The 21827-nt window shown below is 39.0% G+C and overlaps 1 protein-coding gene across 2 annotated transcripts in view; it reads left to right on the top strand.

Annotated features, from left to right (window-relative positions):
- DLC1 (DLC1 Rho GTPase activating protein) overlaps window positions 1-21827 on the top strand; it is a 370802-nt gene that overhangs the window by 83089 nt on the left and 265886 nt on the right. For both annotated transcript variants that reach the window (XM_084758087.1, XM_084758086.1), the window contains exons 3-4: window positions 11840-11989; window positions 15293-15430. In XM_084758087.1, the coding sequence (XP_084614213.1) occupies window positions 11840-11989; window positions 15293-15430 (288 nt within the window). The remainder of the gene's footprint in view (window positions 1-11839; window positions 11990-15292; window positions 15431-21827) is intronic.

Here is a 21827-nt window from a genome sequence, read left to right as displayed (position 1 = left end):
AATCTGGCAGAAGTAGGAACCAATGGTTTGAGAGCAGAGAAATTCCAAATACCACATTATTGTGGGGGATGCCAATGGCTTCAGTACAGCCACCTGCATGTGTCATAAATGGGATCAAAATTTATTAAAATCATATTTCAACAAAAAAAAGCATCAGTTCATTTGCACAAATATCAAGAATGCACTTCCTGGATTACATGATTATACATTGTCTGTACTTCTGTTTGGTTTTGTTGATTTTGTTGGTGGTGGTGGTTTGGTTTGATTTGGTTTGGGATCTTTCGTTCTTTGTGGGAGTTAAAATTGGCTTTTACATTACTAATGATGTGGTTTAGTAGTTAAGGGTACTTGTTGCTCTTGCAGAGGACCTAGGTTTGCTTCCCAGCATCCACATCGCTCACAACTCCAGTTTCAGGGGATCCAATACCTTCTTCTGACCTCCAAGGGCACAAGGCATGCAAGTGAAGGATATACACACATTCTATCAAAAGACTCATATAGATAAAAATAATAAGTTTTAAATTTTTTAAAGTTACTTTTACAAAGTAAGCTTCCAATTCACAAAGTCATGTTATTCCCTCCTTTAGACTCTGAATTCATAAATTAATCCAAAGAGAATTAATATTTTATCTATTCATTTAAAAAAAAAACCTTTATTGTATAATCTTTTGTGCAGACTACTGTGCTATGATTCCTGGATCTTTTAAGGAATGTTTGGTCCTGATACCGCCCTTGCAGGGCTGATATTCCACTTGGAGAAACAAATGAGACAAGACGTTGAAAAGTCTTCTGAAAATTTCCCCTCCAGAAAACTTATACCTCTTTCAATTTGTTCAGTCTTCTCTTATGGCCTTCACTGGGCATTTCTTTTTTCTCATGATTTTGGTTTCTAAAAACTTTTGGGTTTTATTTCTATTTCGGTTACTTTCTACAGCTTTTTTGCTACAATGATGCTGTTATTCTTAATAACTCACAGCCAAGGACAAGCGTGTTCTCGGGTTCATCTTTCTGAGTTGATTAGTGTCCGTAAAGTGTGGATTGTCTAGTTATTTACACTCAAGGGTCTCAAGAAACTTCCTCCTTATACCATAAACATCTTCTTTTGTTGTAGTAGTGTTGCAAAAGCCAGGACCTCGTGCACAGCGCTGTCTAGCATGTGTGATAGCAATCATTTTTACTTTGCTTAGTTTTGCAAGTAAGCCTCAGTGCTTCCCTAGGTGTCTGTATCTTACCTGAGTGAAAAACACTTAATTTAACTCTTTGTTAGTGGTGGCTTTTAATATTTTTTTGTGGTTTTTTTTTTCGAGATAAGGTTTCTCTGTGTAGCCTTGGCTGTCCTGGACTCACTTTGTAGACCAGGCTGGCCTCAAACTCACAGTGATCCGCCTGCCTCTGCCTCTGCCTCCCGAGTGCTGGGATTAAAGGCGTGCGCCACCATGCCCGGCTGTATTTTTCTGTTTTTAATCACTAGCAGGTGATTTAAAGCACATTTGGAATGTTACAAATATCCCGGCATTTAGTTATTTTCTTTTTCCTTTAATATATTATTATGAGGATTAATAGATTTTTTTATTATGGAATTTCTCTTGGTTGGAATCTAATTCCAATTGTCCTCATTTTTGCCAGAAGGTCTTTCTGTGCAATCTCTAACAGTATTCACCATCACTACATATGTAGTGAATATGACTGTGGATCTCATAAAAGCAGAGTAGCTTGGCCTTGTCTACACCCCATTAGCAGGTGGAAGTTTTCAGGACTGTAGAGATAAAGCTCACTGTTGGAAAGAAGGCATGAAGACAGGAAATAGAAGGGAAAACAATTCAATAACCAGGTAGTTTTACCCACTTTACTGTTAAGTAATAACAATAAAATGATGCCACCCCTATGTGAGTCCGTGTGCTGTTTTAATAAAGATTCATTTATTCTAGGTATCCAAATGCATGTAGGTTTAAATGGAAAATGTAGCTTTGGAGGTCACTTGTGGAATTGAAGCATCTCACTGGCCTAGAAGTATTAATGGATAATTAGGTAGCAGTCAGAGGACACAGATTTTTCCAGCTCTGCCATCATGCCTTCCTCCCTCTCTCTCTCTTTCAATCTATCAATACTGAGCTTCTTCAGGGCTCTAAAACACTAACGTGCAGCAGCAGTGGCAGCAGCTCCAAGAATACCTGTCTTTTTTAAACAGGGTCTCAGATAACGTCACTGTTGCTTCTGGGGGCCCTGTACCCACAAACTCTGATGCACACACCGGAACAGTGACTGTCCAAATTCAAGCTAAGGACACACCAGTTTCTTTTACCTTGACTTATAAATATAAATAGAAGCAGATTAATAAAGCATGCCTATAATGATTCATATAAGGCTGTGGTTATTGCCTAATAATTGCTTCTAAGTTAAAAGATTCCTTATAGCAATGTAGGGTTTGTTTACATCTTGGTTTTGGTCAGTCGGTTGGTCAGTCAGTCAGTTGTTTGGTTGGTTGGTTGGACTGGGTGGTTCATGACATATTCTCACTATGTAAGGTTTTTTGGAGTTGAACCTGCAAGTATAGCCCAGTGTGGCGCTAAACTCTCCACTCATCTGCCATGGGCCTCCTAAGTGCTTGGATTCCAGGTTATAATACCACACCTAGTTTCCTGATAGTAACTTTAAATGACAAAGTTGTTTGTCCTTTCCTACCACCTGTAATTGCCAGTATTTCAGCACATATGATATGAAGGACATTACACAAAGAACTAGGGCTTGAAAAGAGGATGCCTGGCAAGTAGGACAGGTTTAACTTTATTTCCTCAAAGTCGACCATTGTTTCCTATTGAAAAATAGAGAGAAAATTAAAGCTGTCGCTCTTAACTTGCCTGGAAGTGCTGACAAAGGAAAACTTTATTATCTTCAACTTCTGACTGTCAGTCCATATGAAAATCTTCACTGTTCCCAAAAGAAAAAAAAACCAGGATTAAATAACTTTCTAGTTCTTTAAATAGGATATTATTTTAAGAAAGGAAAGTCTAGAAAGAAGAATTTATTGTCAAATGAAACATGTAACACTAATATGAGATTCCATACTACTCCAGCTGGCTGCAGATCAAATAGTTGAGGGTGAAAGGGAGCCAAGACTATTGCTGAAAGGTCCCTTTCTTTTATGGGTGAGCAAGGAGTATCACTGGCTCAGAGGAGTCAGGAAGAGGCATGAGGAACTGAAGACAGTGTCTGGGCCAGCTCCTTGAATTCAGAATCAGGAAGCCGTGGCCCTTTTCCTGGCCCAGCCTTGCATTGATTATGGCTATCTACAGGAGGCGGGGGCTCCCTGACAAACTAAGCATTCAGTCAGTGTTGAATCTGCTCTGCCAAGTAACCATGATTTGGAAGTGTTGGCTATTCTCTTGATTTTTTTTTTTCTTTCTTGTCCACATGCTTGGCATTAGAACAGAGCCAATGTGGGCAGGAGAAGACATTTTTTTCTCTGGACTTTATATTGTCTTCAGTCTGTATTGATGTCTGACAGTGGGTACCTCCTGCCTACCACCATGTGTGAGTGCTTTCAGTGTTGATGCATAATTAAGGGCATTTGGAAAAGGAAACACAGGGGGGCTTGTCTTCCCTTCAGAGAAGGAAAGCAACATCAAGGAGATTTCTGTCGCTTAAACCTAACCAGTTCAGAAGCTTCTGGGAGATGGGTATCCTCCCACATACCACCACAATCAAAGTCCCCTCACTGGCCACAGACCAAGTATCTCTTCTGGTCTAAATAAAGATCATTGTTGAGTTTTCAACACGGACAACAACTCATACTGAATAGACGCTCTATCCTGATCCAATCGGTCTCTACTGACCACTGTGTAAGAGAGATATAGGTAACTGAAACATCTGTAGAAGCAACACATGCTGCCTACACTTGGCCGACCATCAGTTACAATCTTAAAACAATAGGATGCTCCTGTTTCTATCCTACCTGGGTGTGTGTTGGGTAAGGAGACATTTACAACACTCCTGACTGGAGTTCAGTGCAGTCCAATAAGTGCTTTGTCCTCATAGGGGGGGAAAAAACTGTGGCTCTCTCTGCACATGGTAGTTCTGAACAGCTGTAGATTCTGCACTGTTGAGGCTATCTGTGCATGGGGATGTCCCTGCCCATGCTTCCAGCCACAGGACACCAGAATACATACAGCAATATGTTTAATTCTGAGCACCAATCATGAACTGTCCTGTTGACAGGATTATTCATATCCAGGGAAGAGTAAATGGAAATAATGAAACAATTTGAAAATATGTCATATGAGAAGTGACTTAAGGAGGTGAGGCGTAAGGGTGGAGCTCAGTAGTAACTTGGCATACATTTCACCCTGGACTTGATTTGCAATTCTTCTCCCAACTCAAAGAAGGAAATGGAAGTGTGGGACATTTCTCTAGAAAAAACATAAAATAGAAACAGTAGAGATTGGTTCTTCTTGCTGTATGCAGTTCATTATATAGGTGTGTAATAATATAAATATATATGTAAAAATGAATTAATTAAAAATTTTTTAAAAATAAAAATAAATGGAAACAGCCGAGTTCTCATAGAATTTCATAGAACAGATAATACTTCTTTGGCTTCAACCTAAAGCAGTGGTTCTCAACCTGTGAGTCGCAACCATTCTGGTGATCAAATGACCCTTTCAGGAGGATTGCACATCAGATATTCCGCATATCACATGTTCATATTATAGCTCATGACAGGAGCGAAATTATCGTTATGAAGTAGCAACAAAAGTAATTTTGTGACTGGAGGTCACCACAACATGAAGACTGTATTAAAGGGTCATGGCTTTACAAAGATTGGGAACTACTGCCCTAGAAAAGGAACCTGAGACATTAGAGAGGGGTAGAGACCAACTCTACAACATCCTAAAAATGTTAGCTCCATAAGTATGCGTATGAAATCAGCAAATAGCACATGATATAACCACGCAAAGTTATATTGAATGATTGCTGGGTACAAATCAGACAAGATGACTTCAACTTTCTGTGTTCCCACATCTAAATAATACATTTTGACTTGATAAAAATATAAATATATAAATCTGACTTGCACAAGGAACTTTACAAATAACGGATAAGGCAAGGAGTGCAGACATGGGGGAAGAGGGGATAATTAAGAAAAACACCTAATTCAAGTCTGTATCGTATGGGCCATACGTTAGCTGGCAATGGAAGCAAATGTGATGGAAAATAGGTGCACAAAATAGATCAAAGGTGTCATTTCAGTTTCCATAATTCCCATGGGTTTAATAGTCAATGCTTTCCTTCAAAACTATCTCCCTCTTGCTAGGCCGCAGTCCCAGTTCCTGCAGACCCAATTTCCAGCCCCCATGACAGACTTGATGGCCTCTTCCTCAGCCTTGGCTTATGCTGAGGTGATAGCTTGAAATCTGACCAGGGAATATTACACAGCAGAAAAACAGATGTGCAAATGTGCACTTTGTTTTTATCTGAAGAGCTAGGTGCTTAAGAATTACCAACACATATTGATTGCCCTCCCCTATCTAAAGCATAGGAACCGCATCGCTCTCTTTTTTAATTAGTTACAAAGTTGCAGGGTTTGTGGCATTTTCTTAAATACTCACTTTTATTTGGAGCCCATACTTATATCTGGTTCTTTGTCCCTGTGTCCTCTATGTGGCTCTACTTTTAATATCCCTGCTCCCACTTCTACACATGCTTGCTACCCTCCCCTGCGGCCCAAAGCCTTTTTGTCTTGTGTTGAGCTCACTTGTGGTTTCACTACCTCTACCGAGACTCATTCTCTAGTAAATACACACGCAAAAATGGGAATCTAGGATGCACTTAAAACAGAAAACATATAATATTTGTCTTTTTACACATGTGTAGCCTCAGTTACTACATTTTTTTCAGTTCCACCCATTTGCCTGCAAATATATAGTTTCACTTTCCTTTATGTTTGAATAAAATGTTCCCATGGATATGTTCCATATTTTAATTACCCATTCACCTGTTAACAGACATCTGAGTAGATTCCACTTCCTAAGTATTGTAATTAGAGCAGCAACAAATACACACACACACACACACACACACACACACACACACACACATATATATATATATATATATATTGCAATGTCTCTACTGTAGAATAGAGAGTCCTTTGGGTGTATGGCCAGGGTTGGTATAGTTGGATAGGAGTGCTCCAGTTTGAGCTTTTTGAGAAATCTCCACCCTGATTTACATAGTTGCAGAATCAATTTACACTCCCACTTAGAGTGCATAAGAGATCACTTTCCCTACATCATGGGCTGCTATTTGTTTTCTTGATGATAGCCATGCCACTAGTATCTCAACATAGTTTTAATTTGTGCGGCCCTAATAGGTGAGGATCTTGAACTCTTTTCAGAATGTGTACTAGTCACTTGTTTCTTCTTTTAAGAACTCTGTGTTTAGTTCCATAGCACACTTTCTGATTGAAATGTTTGTTTTCATGTTGTTTAGTTTTTACCTTCTTTGTGTATTCTATAATTAATTACATACTGAATGTATATCTGGCAAAGATTATCTTCCATTCTGTAGACCATCTCTTCACGTGGCTGTTTTCTTTGCCGTACATTGGCTTTTTAATCTCATGAGGCCTTCTTTGTTGCTTGTTGATCTTATTTTTCACATTCAAAGTCACCATATGTATGTCTTTCTTATAGATACCCTGTTGTCTCTTTATAAACAGTACACTGTGTATATAGTTCAGACCTCAGCACAAGAAAGCAAGAACTAGAAGAGAGAGTCCTTAGAATAATGGCACTTATTAATCGTGTGGCATTGCTCGGCATCAAATGTGCTTGAGGTTCTACTTATCTTTCTTTGACCGTATTTAAAAATAAATTGAAGAGTTTATAAAACACAGTGCATCACTCCCTGTGTCCTTTCAATGAGCTCTGCTGCACTAAGAGTAAGTTTGCCTCTTTACAATGACCTTCCAAGCAGACTCTGATTTGTACAGGTGCTCCCGCTCCCTTGCCCTACTCCTCCCCTACCTCCATTCTCCCAAACCTGGTGTTTTATGGACTGATTTCATTGTAGTCTCACTACCTTTGTATCACTCTATATTCCGCTAGGAATACTATCCTCCCTCCACTCTCCACTCTTCCCCTCCTGCGTCTTTCTCCTTCTCCACCTCCCTCCATCCTCTGTCTCTATCTTTACCCTCTCATCATCTGCACTTCCTCTCATCCCATTCTGCTTGGCCTCTCAATTTCCACAGAAAGCTTTTTCCTGACCGTATTACATATTTTTGTAGTATGTTGGATATTAGTTTTCTATATTATACATTGATATATTGGTTAACACATTGTATATCAATTAATATATGTTAATTGTCTTATATATTTATATGTTGTGGACATATATAGGTAGACAGGAACGCTGTAGCTGTTTATCTCATTATTCTATTTTTAAGTTCCTACACTGCTTTCTATTTGAAGCTATTCAAGGATCTGTTCATTTTTATTGTCTGTTTCCATAGGGCTGATTATAACATTCAGGGTAACAGGAGTGCTGTCTTCTTTGCTGATGGATATTCAGTCCCTTTAATGATGCCTCACTTAAAATAGCTATAACAACACTTTAAAAAGGAAAGGTAGATGTAGGGGAGGCAAACTTATCACAACTAGCTTTGCATTGAGGAGTGAAGTTCCAGAAAAACTAAATTCATAAATAAATAACTTCATATGATAAAAACTGTTATTCATGGACCATAGTAACAGAATGAAATTAAATCTCCATTAAAGAAGTCAAAAAGTCCAGCATCAATCTGCAAAGACACCATTGTATTTTCAGACATGAACTATTTGCTGGAGTTTGGCCCTGAATGTATGAAAAAGTAGAATTTCTTGAGATGTTAAAAATTGAGCTTTAAAAATATGGACAGGGATATTTATACAAAGCATCAGGGTTTTGGTAACTCTGTTTTGGGTGGTTTTATGAATATGTGGCATAAAAACTCTTGGCATTTCAAAGTGACTGTAATAGATGGTGAGTAAGAAAGTAGCCACGGAGGACAGAGAAGGGACATAGGCATAACTTTGTAAGAGAACACCGTGGGGCAAGACTGGTTGGTTTTTCCCTCCTGGCAAATCACTGGAATAATTTTATGCTCAGGCCAATAGCTATCAAAATAATTCTTAGAGCATAATCTTAATGTCCAGCAGATTCAAAGACAAATTGTTTCTGAGACCATCGCTGGTGAGTCCAGGGTTCTGGCGGATGCACTGCTGCATCCAACTTTAACCAGTAGCCGGAAAGCTGTGAGCTTCTATGTTCCAAGGCCTGTGTGCTATTATTTCTTGGCTGTATTGATCTCTCTGATTTTCCTGAAAATTTGTTGCTTCTGGAGTGTAGGACTTGATTCCATTTCTGCTAAGTAGAAAACTCGAATCTGGCCTTGAGGCTGTTATAATTGAGATGTGAGTGACAGCCAAAGAAAGCCACATGTGGACACAGAGATGCCCAAATATTCACCTTCCCAAATGTGACTTAGATTCAAAATTGGTGGACATTATATAAGGAATACAGTAATTAAGGGACTCACTCAATGATGCTATAGTAAGATTTTTCCCCAATTTTGGGAGGACTCATAAGAAATTTGATGCAATGATCTATAATACTTCCAGAACCTTTATTTCAGGTTATAAGCAGGATTTCACTATGAAAAGAACAGCTTTGTATGTAACAAAATCATTATTGGATGAAATATAAAGCTTAAGATTTCATTTTTGTGTATACAGATACTTTTAAACCCAGTGGTTCATGGTTTTCCATCAGTCATTAACTGTTCCTCAAGAAAGGGGCAATGAAAATAAATCAAATCATAAGAGTTACATAGTTTCCTGAAGAAATTAGAAGATATTCCAAAATATCAATTCAATTTTAAAGTCTGTTTTTGTGGGAAAAGAACTAGCCTCTTCATTTTGTATTCATATTTTAAACCAAGGAAATTTTCTGTTTTCAAAAATAGAATATCTAGTTTTGGTTGGATCACATCTATACATGGATGGGTAGATTGACTAGATGGGTTATCAGAAAAATAAAAATAATAAAATGAACTGGCATAGCGGCACATGCATTTAATCCTAGCACTTCCCTAGGAAAGCAGACACAGGTGGGTTTTTGAGTTCCAAGCCAGCCAGGTCTACATGATAAAATTTTGTCTCAAAACAAAACAAAAGCAAAAATAAAAACAGAAAGATATTGAATTGTATATAAGAATGCTGTGGATAATAAAAAGGGCTTGGTGGGAAGAATGGGGTATTATGAAATTTTACTGTGTATAAAATCCTTAATAAAATAAAAATGTTCAAATTAATTACCATCAATTTGACAAAACTATAAAAAAGACTCTGGGCATATCTGATGGAGATTACTTTGATGAAGTTAATTGAAGGGCAAAGACATACCAACCAAGGGTAGCACCATTCCTTAGGCAGAAGATTCTGGACCGTATAAGAGTAAAGAAGGAAATCTGAGCACTGGCACATGTGCGCTAATTCACTGCCATCTGCTCTTGGTTATAGATACGTATGATTATCAGCTTCATATTCCTCAACTTCCTGTAATTCGGACCCTTTCTCTCCTAAATTGGTCTTGTCAACATATCACTGTAACTAGAAAAGAAATTAAGATAACTAGTAGTTGAGTCTTAGACCAATTTAATATAATAAATCAAATATTTATCCTCCGAAATGTTGTTCTCTGTATCAAAAAGCCATTTTTGTTTGGCTTTTAAAGGAATACACCCATAGAATTAGATTCCTTTTTAAGGAATATATCTATAGAATTAGATTAACCCAAGACATCCTTGTTCTTGGGAACTTAAAAGAACTAAAAGAAATGCCCAGAACTTGAGAGGTGGCTCAGTTGGTAAAATGTCAGCTGCACAAACCTGGGGATGGGGTCTTTGGATCCCCAGAACATATAAAATCCAAGATTCTTAGCAAGCTTCTCTCTGGAATACAGAGACAAATGGACCTTTAAATTTCATTTCCAAGTCTGTCTACAAAAATTAATGTGTTTCAGGTTCAGTGAAAGACCATATCTCAAAAAACAAAGGTGAAGGGTCACCAAAGAAGACATCTAATGTCCATCTTAAGCTTCCATACTCATCTACACCCATGTGCACATGTACCCTCATACATGTGTGCATACATCCACATTAACATGTACACCTACCACGTGTACTCAAAGAGAGAGTGACAGACAGGAGAGGAGAGAAGAGGGGAGAAGAGGGCCCCAACAAGACAAAAATCTCAGAGTCCTATTCTTTACTTTCATCATTTAGTGATACTTGTTACTGAAACAAAGCCCCAGCCTGGCATCCTCTGTGGACGCATCTAGGTCCCAGTATGACCTTGCTTCCCTTCCTTGAGTGTGGCCATGATCAGTCCTTTTAAAGTTGGTTCTTAGCAAACAAATATGGGAAGTTGGCAACCTGAGTCACAATTGAAGCTTTACACTGAGAGAACTGGACCTAAGTCCGTTGCATCTCTCACCAAGCTGTCCTCCTAAAGAAGTGGTCTATGTTTTACATGGTTCTTTATTTTTCTTTACTCAATATCCTATTCAGCCCTGACCCTTTGCATAGCACACAAGGTTGAGACTCCTAATACTAACTGACTTTATTTGACCACACAGGAACTCTATAGAGTTGTGTCCAAGTAATTTTACAAGGACAATAGACATTTTAGTTACTGCTTTAAATCAAATATGTCATTCCAAATATGTCTAAATCTCAGCATAGTCAAGATAAAAAGCTTTGGAGATAAGTGTTTGTGTGTGTGTGCACACGCATGTGTGACACGCACACACACATCACTATGGAGTCTATTTGTTCTCTTTTTAAAAAATTTATTTATTCACTTTATTTTTTATTTATTATAATTTATTTATATTACATCCCATTTGTTATCTCCTTGTTTGTATCTTTCCATTCCCACTCTCCTTCCCTCTTCTGTCCTATTCCCCTCCCCTAGACCTTTGACAGGGGGAGAGGGGACCTATAGGTTGAGGGGGCCATCTGGATAGCCTGCATGCCTTTCCTCTGTGTGCCCACAGGTTCTACCTGCCAAGGAGCAGTGATCAAATCTGGGGCACCAGAGTTCATGTCAAAGGCACTTCCCTGCTCTCCCCACAACCATGGAGAATGAGCTGTCCACTGGCTAGATCTGCACAGGGAGTCTAGGTTCTCACATGCATTGTCCTTGGTTGGTGCGGGGGCCTGGTGTGGTGTGTTTTTAAGTGTGTGGAAAAATAATAAGAGATTTAAAAAGGAATCGTAACAGTATCATAGCTCGAAACAGTAATAGGTAAGTGCTGCATGCGGAGAACTACCCACGACGCAAGCAAAAAAAAAACTTGGCCTAACTTCATTTTTTTCCACAGTATTTCACTTAATTAAAATTATTCTGGTGCAACTATTCTCTCACATACATTCTTAGGTACAAATTCACAATGATTAGAATCATACAAAATAAATTTATACTCTAAAAATAAAACTCATAAATAAATTCTCCCACTAATAATTAATTAGGAAGCTGGAAATGTATATAAGTACTCATAGTCCTTCTATTTCTTTTTCATGTGTTGAATATTCATGTAAAATGCACCCTTGGCACTAGATCAGCATCTTCTCCATGAAGGGACTATTGATGACCCAGACCAGACCTTCCCTTCCGTGTCAAACAGAAGACTGCCCATTATCCAGTGTCCTTTTTTGTCACCGTGAAGAACAGGGGACTTTTTATTCTTTCCAAGGAATGGCCTTTCAGATTTAGTAACAGCATGTTCTGTTCCTCAGGAAACAAGGGAAGATCGAGACAGGACACGGCTGGATTCCATGGTGCTGCTAATTATGAAACTGGACCAACTAGACCAAGACATCGAGAATGCTCTCAGCACGGCCTCCTCTCCATCCAGCACGCCAACGAACCTGCGGCGGCATGTGCCTGTGAGCTCCCTGCTCCCTACTCTTTCTCCTGGTGGAAGAGTGTCCCTCTGCATCTGTTTGGCTGTAGTGACTAGTGTTTGTTAAGTTTTTTAGTTTAGTTTTATTTTTCAAAAAACTTGAGATGACCTTCATTCAGGCCTGGGCCACACTAAGCAGACAATCTTCAACTTTGCTATATATCACCAGCCCTGTTTCTACTTTGAGACACAGACTAAAGAAGTTGTCCAGGCTGCCCTTAAACTCGCTACATAGCCCAGACTGGCCATTTGTAAACTCTCTGTTTATCAATACAGTTGGAGTAAAACAAATTATGTCAGCAGAAACATTAGGAATGTTAATGACTGAAGGTGATCGAACAGTTAGTGACTGTTTTAGATCTAAGTTTTATAACTGACTAGTCAAAGCCATAAGAAAATTGTCTAAGCTCTCAACTGTAGGATCATGTGAGAGAGATGGATACACACAAAGATTCACTGTTTAACTAAGGGCTTACTAGGGAGACAAATGAGCTAACATACATAAGCAGACTTGCATGGATCAAGCCCAGAGTACGCTTGGTCAGTGATGATTCTCTTCTGTTTCACCCTACGCTCATATCAAACACTGAACAATATGTGTCCCTGCGCCTCAAAACTATTTGTCAATCTTTACAGTTTCTGGGTCACTCTTGGTCTTTCTGTTTTTTATTTTGTTGGATTTGGTTTGGTTTGGTTTTTGCTTTTTGAGTGTTTAAAGCTAATGGTAACATTTATTTCACCTGCACTCTCGACTGCTTTTGACAGTTGTGCCAGGGAACGAAAGCCTTCTGGTGTCATGAATATGACCTTGATCATTCACCAAGGAGCATTAACCCAGAGAGAGACAAGGGAGAAATTTCCTCAACCCCACCCCACTGCTCCACCATGTATTTTACTTTAGAAGGAAGAACATGGCACACAGTGAAACAATGACTCCTCCCCTAACCTACCCACCCTATATAAGAACACTTAGGAAATTCCCAGAATGAATGTTTTATATAATAAAGTGTATAAATGGAACCAGAGACTGGGATGGTACAGAACAGTGTTTGTGTGAAGCGAATCTTAAAGGAAGCAGGAAAGATTTGATGAAGCTGCTTAGAGAAAACCTAATAAACTGGCTGTGCCTTGGTAGATTCTCCCAACTCCATGATCTGATTTATTTTGTCACCCAAAACATTGACCTTGAGCCTCCATTGTGTGACAGTCCCTTAAGGCTAAACTAATGATGCGATCTCTTAGAATGGGTGCCAGGTGGGAGATGGGGGTGGGGCTGGAGGAGAAAACAGTACTAGTCGGTGCATGGTAAGCTTTGGTGTGTTGCTTCCTTCATTCTCTTCATCTGATGATGAGCACCTTGAGCCTCAGGAGAGATGAGGGATTTGCTAGGGTCCACAGGTGGGGAGTGAGATGTTTGCCAAGAGGCACACAGCTTGCAAGAGTCACTTCCACATCTTTCAGAAAAGCCAACGTTCATTCTTACACATTGTAAATCTTTCCAAGGTCTTTTCTTCTCAATAGCAAGATATTCTGGGTTTGAACCACCAATTGTTTTTTGCCTGAATGTGTAACCAAATGGATATTAATAATCCTTTAGGACACTTCCGCCTCACCATAGAGAAGCTTAAGAAATACATAGGCTACTCATTTGATGGCTGCTGCTTCTCCCATTACCTCCTCATCTACTACATTTTGTGGACATTAATACCCCCTCTTCCTAATTCTTCCTTTTATATCTTCTATCCAGATTCTTGATTTAAGTTTTCCTATTGAATCACTTTGAATATTCTCCATAGGAATCATCTGGCCTCCGTTATCATCTCCATAGTGAATATCACCAGTGAAGCTTTATTGTGTCATATGAATATCTGTGTAAAGGATAAATCACTGGGTTCCCACTATATCGTGCAATGGTTGACTGGTATACAGACCTTTTCTATGGCACGTAACATCCTAGATAACCCACCACAGGAAGAACTCCTCTGAGCTGCATGCATTCCTTCTGCCAGACACAGTGAAAGCATAGGGTAGCAATGATACTCAAAAGTCCAGTAGTACTGTACAGCATCGGACACATGACAAAAGCAAGAGTAGCCAGTGTAATGGGGGTAATGGTTAAATGGGGAGGAATGAGCGAGGGACGTTGGAAGAGATGACCCATGATTTCTCACAGTGAGAAGTGGAGAGAGGGATTTCTAGTAAGCTTCAGATCCACAGCTGTATGAACTGCTTCTTTAGTTGTGTTTCAGGCCCTCAGCAAAACAGCACAGACCTTAAGTTATGAGGTTGAGCTTTGAGGTCAGGACCCAAGATTTAATACCAGCTCTGACCTGGAATGTGAGTTTAGTCCAGAGAGCTGCCTTGAGTCTGGATGCCTTTGTCTCTTCGCTGATGATAATAACACCTTCCACACAGGAAGAGTGAGCTGAATCAGATATAGCTGTAAAGTGTGGTCTGTGCAAACTACCAACACAAGACGGATGTATTGAAAAAAAATAATTACTTCACCTCATACTTATTATTGTGTGGTTAGAAAAATAAAAGATTACCATGTTAACTACTTCATTAAGTCACGAATAGGAAGGCAAAATAAATGCAAAAGGCTTCTGCTACACACACACACACACACACACACACACACACACACACACATGGAAAAAACATAGCAAAAAAAAATGAACTGTCTACTGCTCATAAATATACATTTAATGTCATAAACTACCTGGTTTGTTTGTTTTTTTTTTTTTTTTTTTTTTTTTGCTGGTATCCATTTCATGTTATTCAATTTGAAATTCAAGTGAGTCACATTTCACTTAGAATAATATATGTTTTTGTTTCCCGTGCAAAGACATAAAAATGGTCTAATTGGAAGTTATTCCAGGCCCAAGAAGTTTGACTATAATCATGTGCTTCATAAAGCCACGTGTGGACACACATGAACTCACATATGTGTATGCGTGCACACACCTCTTAAGTAGTTGTCACTATTCATACTCATTTACCACTATATCTCTTATAACATAATGTTCTATTTGTGGAAAATTAGTTTCATTACTATTCCTGGTTTATACTGTAGGGCAAAAGCATTACTTACATTGTGAACTAAAATGGGAAAGTTTTTCTTTGGTATTCACGAGGTCCTGTGACAGAGCCTGGAAGGCAGCTCATTACCTATGTGAGGCAAGTGAATTACTGGGCGTGAAGGCTGCAGATGGCAGGAAATGTACACGTAGGGACACTCTTGTGCCTTTTTTCATGGCTGTGCATTTGTTTTTTTTATAAACAGGATCCAGAATCGGGATGTGAAAGTGGAACAGACAGTACCTCAGGAAATCACACACAGGTGAATCTGTGCTCTAACACCGGGTCCACCCATCTGTCAGCTACTCCAGCGAGCAATTCTGGAACCAAGCCCAAAACCATGGTAAGTCGTAAACAACCTCAGACTCAGCAGTCAGTGTTGCCAAACATGACCTGAGCATTGGCAGCCATCTATTCAGTATGCAAGAATGACTATTGGAGTCTTAGCTGTATCCTCTTGATACTATTTGCTGGAGCATCACCCTGAAAATGCATGTTGTTTATTTTTCACAAATATTTGCATAAGTAGTTCACTAAAACAGCCCATGAGTCCATAATTATGGACCGTGAATTTTTGTTACAGAACTTTAAAGACTCAAGAGTGTAAAATGTGGAGATGGGTTTTCTGGTATTATCATCTTGACCACACCACATACTCGTTAGAAAATCTCTAAGCGTTGATAATAGATGGATGGATAGATTGATAAGATGTTGCCTGTGGCGATGCGATGATCTGCAGAGCTACAGATGTATAAAATCGCTCCATCATAGTTTGTGGATGTTCAGTGATGTAAAGCATGGTGAGCCTAATGTTTAATGGAGGGTCAATTGCTGTCCTTGTTGCCCTGATGACTTCCAGTGCCATCTATGCAAATGAAAAGGAGAGTTCTCACACAGAATAACACAGTGCAGGAAACTCTGAATAAAAGACCTTTTCCTTTAAGTAAAATGTGACCTGCAGTAGCAAAATAGTATTTGACTCTAAAAGGTAACATTTATGGGGGAGTAATTGCTGCTTCAAATATCTAAAGTCCACACAGTTCCAAAATAAGCTCTGCTACTTCTGTGAAAATCACAGAGCCATATTATTTTTTTAATCCCCATGTTAGCTTAACATAGAGAAATGAGTTCGGACTGTTTGTTTTCCTGTCTTTAAAATAAAGGCAGTTCTAAAATGGGACTAAAAGAATACTCAGAATTTGAGATGTGGTAGATTCCCTGGGATTTAAGAAGAATGAAAGCACGCTGTTGAAATAGCAGATGTGCCTGGCTTTAGTTTTACATAGATAGGAGTTAAGTTTCCCATTATCACTTATATTCAGATCATTTGCTGCTAAACATCTACTCAGTATCTACTATGTACCATGAACTATGCCAAACAGAAAAAAAATCTAGAGAAATAATATGTTACCCACTTCTTTAAATGGTTTCCATTTTAGTAAAGGGGTGTAGACACTTAAGCAGTAAAATGAGAGGAAACTCTACAACACTAAGAGTGCTATGTATGCAGGGAATAAAAGACGTGCATAATGTTGATTTGGGATACAGTACGAAAGACCATCAATAGTAACTTGTGATAATAGGCAGACTCTAATGGAAATTGTTCTATTATTAATGATAATCTTTCTTTGCTTACCATTTTATAGAGGTTATTTAATGACCTGTAGAGCCCTGTGCAATGTCACACTATCTTTGTGCCCTTGGTGGTCTTAAATCCTTCATGTATAATTTAATATAAAGATGCTACATACATTTTTTAATCTGGGCACTACAAGTTCTGCCATTTCAGTGTGGATAGGATTTATTCTTTTCATATTTTGATTGAAATACAGCATTAATGGCATAAAATGCACTAACATTAGATGTTTCACTTAATGGGGTTTCTCATCTGTAGAAATCTAGAGTCTTGGCCATTTGTATGAGGATGTGGCTACCACCCAGGACCAGACTAATTCTAAAGAACCGGTTAACACTGGCAATGGATTGTATATTCTCCTCAATATTTATTATGTTTCTCCGTGTTTCTTCATTTGTCTGAAATTTATATGATTAAAAGCAGGTGATGCTTGCAGCCATCTTAAAATTCATTTTACATTTTCCTAAAGGTGTTGTTTGACATGTGTGCTTATTTATGAGGTCTGCTATTATGTAGTGTGCCCTGGTCATATTGGTGTAATTGGAATTGTCTGAGACCTTACATATTGAGACAATAACCATATGACAGAGAGAGCTCACTGAGAATGACTTGACAGTTTGAAACCTCAAATACTGGGGACACACCTCCTGCAATAAAGCCACACCTCCTGATTCTTCCCAAATAGTTCTACCAACTGAGACCAAGCACTCAAATATATGAATGGGGAGCATTCCCATTCAAACCACCACATGACCTTGGTTTCACCTGCTACAATGTCATGAAGTGCTTTTCCTGTATTTTCTAAGCATAGAGTCCTTATTAGATTCTTTGATCATTTTGAGTCCATTTTTGTCCATCTTGAGAGATGGGAATCTAGTGACATTTTTCTGCCTCCCTCTCCAGTTTTCATATAAGCATCACTTGAGGAGACAACTCTTTCTCTGATATACACAATTGGTCACTTGCCAAAATCAGTTAGCTGTAGCTATGGGTTGACTTTCTGTGTATGTGGAGGGGAAGGTAATCTGTTCTGTTTCGTTGGCTTACGTCTGCTTTGTGTCAGAATCATGGTGGTTTGTTCATTCTAGCCTTGCAGTCTATTTTGAAATCAAGTATTACAAAGCCCTAGCTTTTCACATGCATGTTCTGTCTTTATCTTTTTTCTTTCACTCATTCTTTGTCTATGATAATTGTCATTGTTCTGCAACTCATGGTTGCAGTCCACCTACAGACTGTGTTCGTGTGGATGAACATGTTATCAAGGCTTCTGGTGGATGAGCATGGAATTGTGTTGTTTCCTTGTAGACTCTATAGTTTTTTCCATTGTTTTATAATTTGCCTGGAGGATATCTTTTACTTCTTTCATTAAGTGTTTTAATTGCATTTCTGTGTCTATTTTTTTTTTTGTGGGTGCATGCATATGTGCATGTGTGGAGGTCAAAAGACGGCTTTCTAGAGTCAGTTTTCTCTTTCTACCAAGTCTGTCCTGGGTATGGGACTCGAGTCTTCAGCCTTGCTGGCAGTGCCTTTACCCTTTAAGCCATCTTGCTGCCTCTTGTTTACTACGTCAGTAAAGTTTGTATCTGAGAATTTGGATATAGTGTTCTAGACAGGATCCCACCAACAATCTTATCCAGCTATGGTGCCTATAAACCATATGGTATGATAACCCTAAGGGTTCAGAAGTAGCCCACATACCTTGGTAGTAACCAACAGATCTCTAGTTGGCCTTAAGACCTACTCAGCAAGACAGAAAGTATGGCTGGTCCTGGAAACCTAGCCAACTGCTCACAGCTAATGAAGTCATGCACCTTGGAGAAGAACCTGCAGCCACCTCTTTCCTAAGCTAGCATAATCCCTAACTACATTCAAAGTACTTTTCATTGTCCCCACGATGAAGTGTAGTTCCTACCGCTCCTCAAAGAATATTTTCCTAAAAGAAAAAAATCAACCATTTATTACTGATACATAGAAATGTTTGTTGATTTTGTGCTGTACACTTTTACTGAATTCATATATCAGTTCCAACTAGTTTTGGTGGATTTTGTAATGTTTTCTTCATAAGCAATCATGTCATCCTCAAACAAGGATAATTTCACTTTCTCTTCCTTGATCTGTTTGCCTTTGTTTTGTTTTGTTTTGTTTTCTTTGTTTTTGTTTGTTTGTTTTTTTTCCTCTTGCCTCTGACAAAGCTATCCAGAACTACATGAACAAGAATGATGCTAGTGAGAGCCCTTGTTTTGTTCCAGGAAGTTGTCCCAAGCTTTCTCTGCCTCTGACCTTTTCTGCTGTTGTTGTTTATCTTAAGGATGCTTTAAAATGCAGATGTTAGGTTAATCACTTTTAACTGTGCTTTTATGGAGAAAGAGTAAGATTCAGATAACAGGACAAGAGCATGCTTTACTTGTGAAACGTGTAACTGGAGCGACAGAATCAGTCTAGCTAGGCAGAATAACTGCCAACACCAACAAGGCTACGTGAAGGAAGGTAAGATAGTTTGCCTTCGGCTCCCACTGAGGAGCTCCTTGAGTTGCCTGGTGCCACCAAGATACTAATAATGGTAATAAAAACTAGAATCTGTTAAGCAAGTCAGGGCAGAACAGCCTGGAGTACATCCTGAACAACCTAAGGAACCTCTGGAAATCACCAGTAAGTACATCCTCACCAACCTAGGGGACCATGAGAATCCACCAACATGGACTCTGCACTGTGTTAACAGCCAGTCGTTGGTTGGAGGGCTTGCAAAGAGGAGAAGTAATTAACCTTCAGTGTTTGTCATTGCTATAGTATTAAAAGTCATATATACATTACTTCAGCTCAAAGTAGCAACAATAGCTCCAACTCAGTGAGTTGCACTCAACTTCCACTATTTTGATTATTACCAGAGTAAAGATAAAGCAGATAGTGTGGAAAGCGTCCACTCCTGGAGGGGTAGGAGCTGAGGGGAGGCAGAAGGATACCCAGTCTTATACCTGATTGCTTTCAAGGAGAGTTCGGAACAGATCCTCCCTAAAACTGATAGAAGATGCTCAACATAGAGCCTCAACAGTGTGCCACACTCTGTTAGTCTGTGCTTATTTATGAATGGCCAGTGCGTGGCCAGTCTTGACATTTTAACTGCTTTACTGACAGTTGTAGAATTTCTTTTGCTCAGTTTACATTTTACTGAAGAGAAAATTGCCTGCCATGACCCCAGAGCACAGATGTTCACTCTGACGTCAAATGAGAGAGGCCAGTCCTCATGCCCTACTCATTTTCCCACTGTATAATGTGGTTGTTGGGAACTGAACTTGGGACCTTTGGAAGAGCAAACGGCGCTCTTAACCTCTGAGACATCTCTCCAGCCCTATTGTGGCATTTTCAAACATTTTGGTTGATTCTTCTGCCCGTACTCCTTCCCAGCCCTAGGATCGTTCCCCTGCCCCATATCACATGTGTCCTTTTGTCCTCTTTTCCCTTCGTACCCTGCTTTCTCAGCACTACCTTTCACCTTCCCTTCATCTCTTGTACATACACTCACATATATGTGCATATATGTGATCTCCATATGATAGAGAACATGTTTGCTTTTTGTTTTTGTTTTTGATTTTTCAGAATTTGTGTCACTCAGCTTAATATAATATAAAATAATATTTTTCAGATCCATCCAATTTCCTGAAATTTTCATTTTTCTTTACAACTTAGTAAAATGCACTGTGTATATGTGCCACAATTTTATTATCCCTTCATCTGTTGATGACTCGTTCCATTTCTTTGCTATTGTGACATGTGCAGCAATAACATGAGGGTGCTATGTGCATCTCTGTGGTAAACTGGGAGTTTGGGAAGATGCCCAGGAATGGCACAGCTGAATCATCTGGTAATTTTAATTTTACATGTTTAAGAAGCCTACATGCTGATTTCCGTAAAGGCTGTACTAGCCTATATCCTCATCACTATAGAGTCCGTCTTTTTATCCCACACGCTAGCCAACTTTTGCTATCAATTTTCTTGAGGGTAGTGGTCCTGAATCAAGAGAGATGGGATTCAAAGCAATCTAAGTTTGCATTTCTCTGATGGCCATGAATGTTAGACACCACTTTTAAAGATTCTTTTTAATTTGTATGTGAGGGGTGTACCCACTCATAGGTGCCTGCAGAAGACAAATTGTGCCCAGTGCTCTGAAACTGTATTGTCAGGCACTTGTAAGCCATTTAATGTGGTAATAGGAACAAAACTCATGTCCTCTGCAAGAACAATAGTGTTTTTAGCCTCTGAGCCACCGTTCCACCATGCTAACTACTTTTAAAATACTACCTACCACCTCTCTTCTTTCAAAAAATTTGGTTCATTTCATCGACCCATTTCTTAATGAATGCTATTAAGGCTTAAGGCATTTGAAAACACTGGCTTAATCCGGACAGGGTGAGACAATGTTAGTAATAATGCCAGTGCTAAGGGGCTGACATATATATGGCTGAGGAGACGGCTCTGTAGATAAAAGTACTTGCCACACACCAGTATGAAATCCTGAATTCAAATCTCTAGAACCCATGTAAAAGTCTAACACATAGACTGAGTGTCTATAATAACAACAGCACACTTCGACAGTGAGGTGGAAGGTGAAGATGAGAGAATCCCTGGAATCTGTAAGCCACTTAACCTAATGTATACAGTGAATAAACAATAAGGAAACAAGTATGGTGCAAGGGGAAAGCCCATCCCAAGGTTGTCCTCTGACCTCTTCATGCATGCCACGCCCACATTCACATATACAAATGTGCACATGCGTTGTACACATACATACACCCACACATATTAACTAAGTAAATGGGTCATCTTTTTTTTTCTTCACTTAAAAAGATATGGCCCAAACTGTCTTGTTCTCCAATTTATAGTTTAGCGATTTTCACAGAACCACAAGCTGCTACTCAAATTCATTGACTCAAAACAACCCAATGATGCTCTTGTTGTCTACAGAGTGCAAGTGAAAGAAAAAAAAACTTATAATGTCATGAGCACAAGAGAAAAGCAAGTTCCATGGTCAAAATTATAAAATTTTAATCCTTAACCCCAATCTATTTTATCAATATCTAAACTTTGTTATACATTATAACATGTCTTG

This window comes from Acomys minous, assembly GCF_964271855.1.
Source record: "Acomys minous genome assembly, chromosome: 15".
In the NCBI taxonomy this organism is placed as follows: Eukaryota; Metazoa; Chordata; class Mammalia; order Rodentia; family Muridae; genus Acomys; species Acomys minous.
Note: the sequence above shows the minus strand (reverse complement) of the source record. Positions and strands in the feature narration are given on the sequence as shown.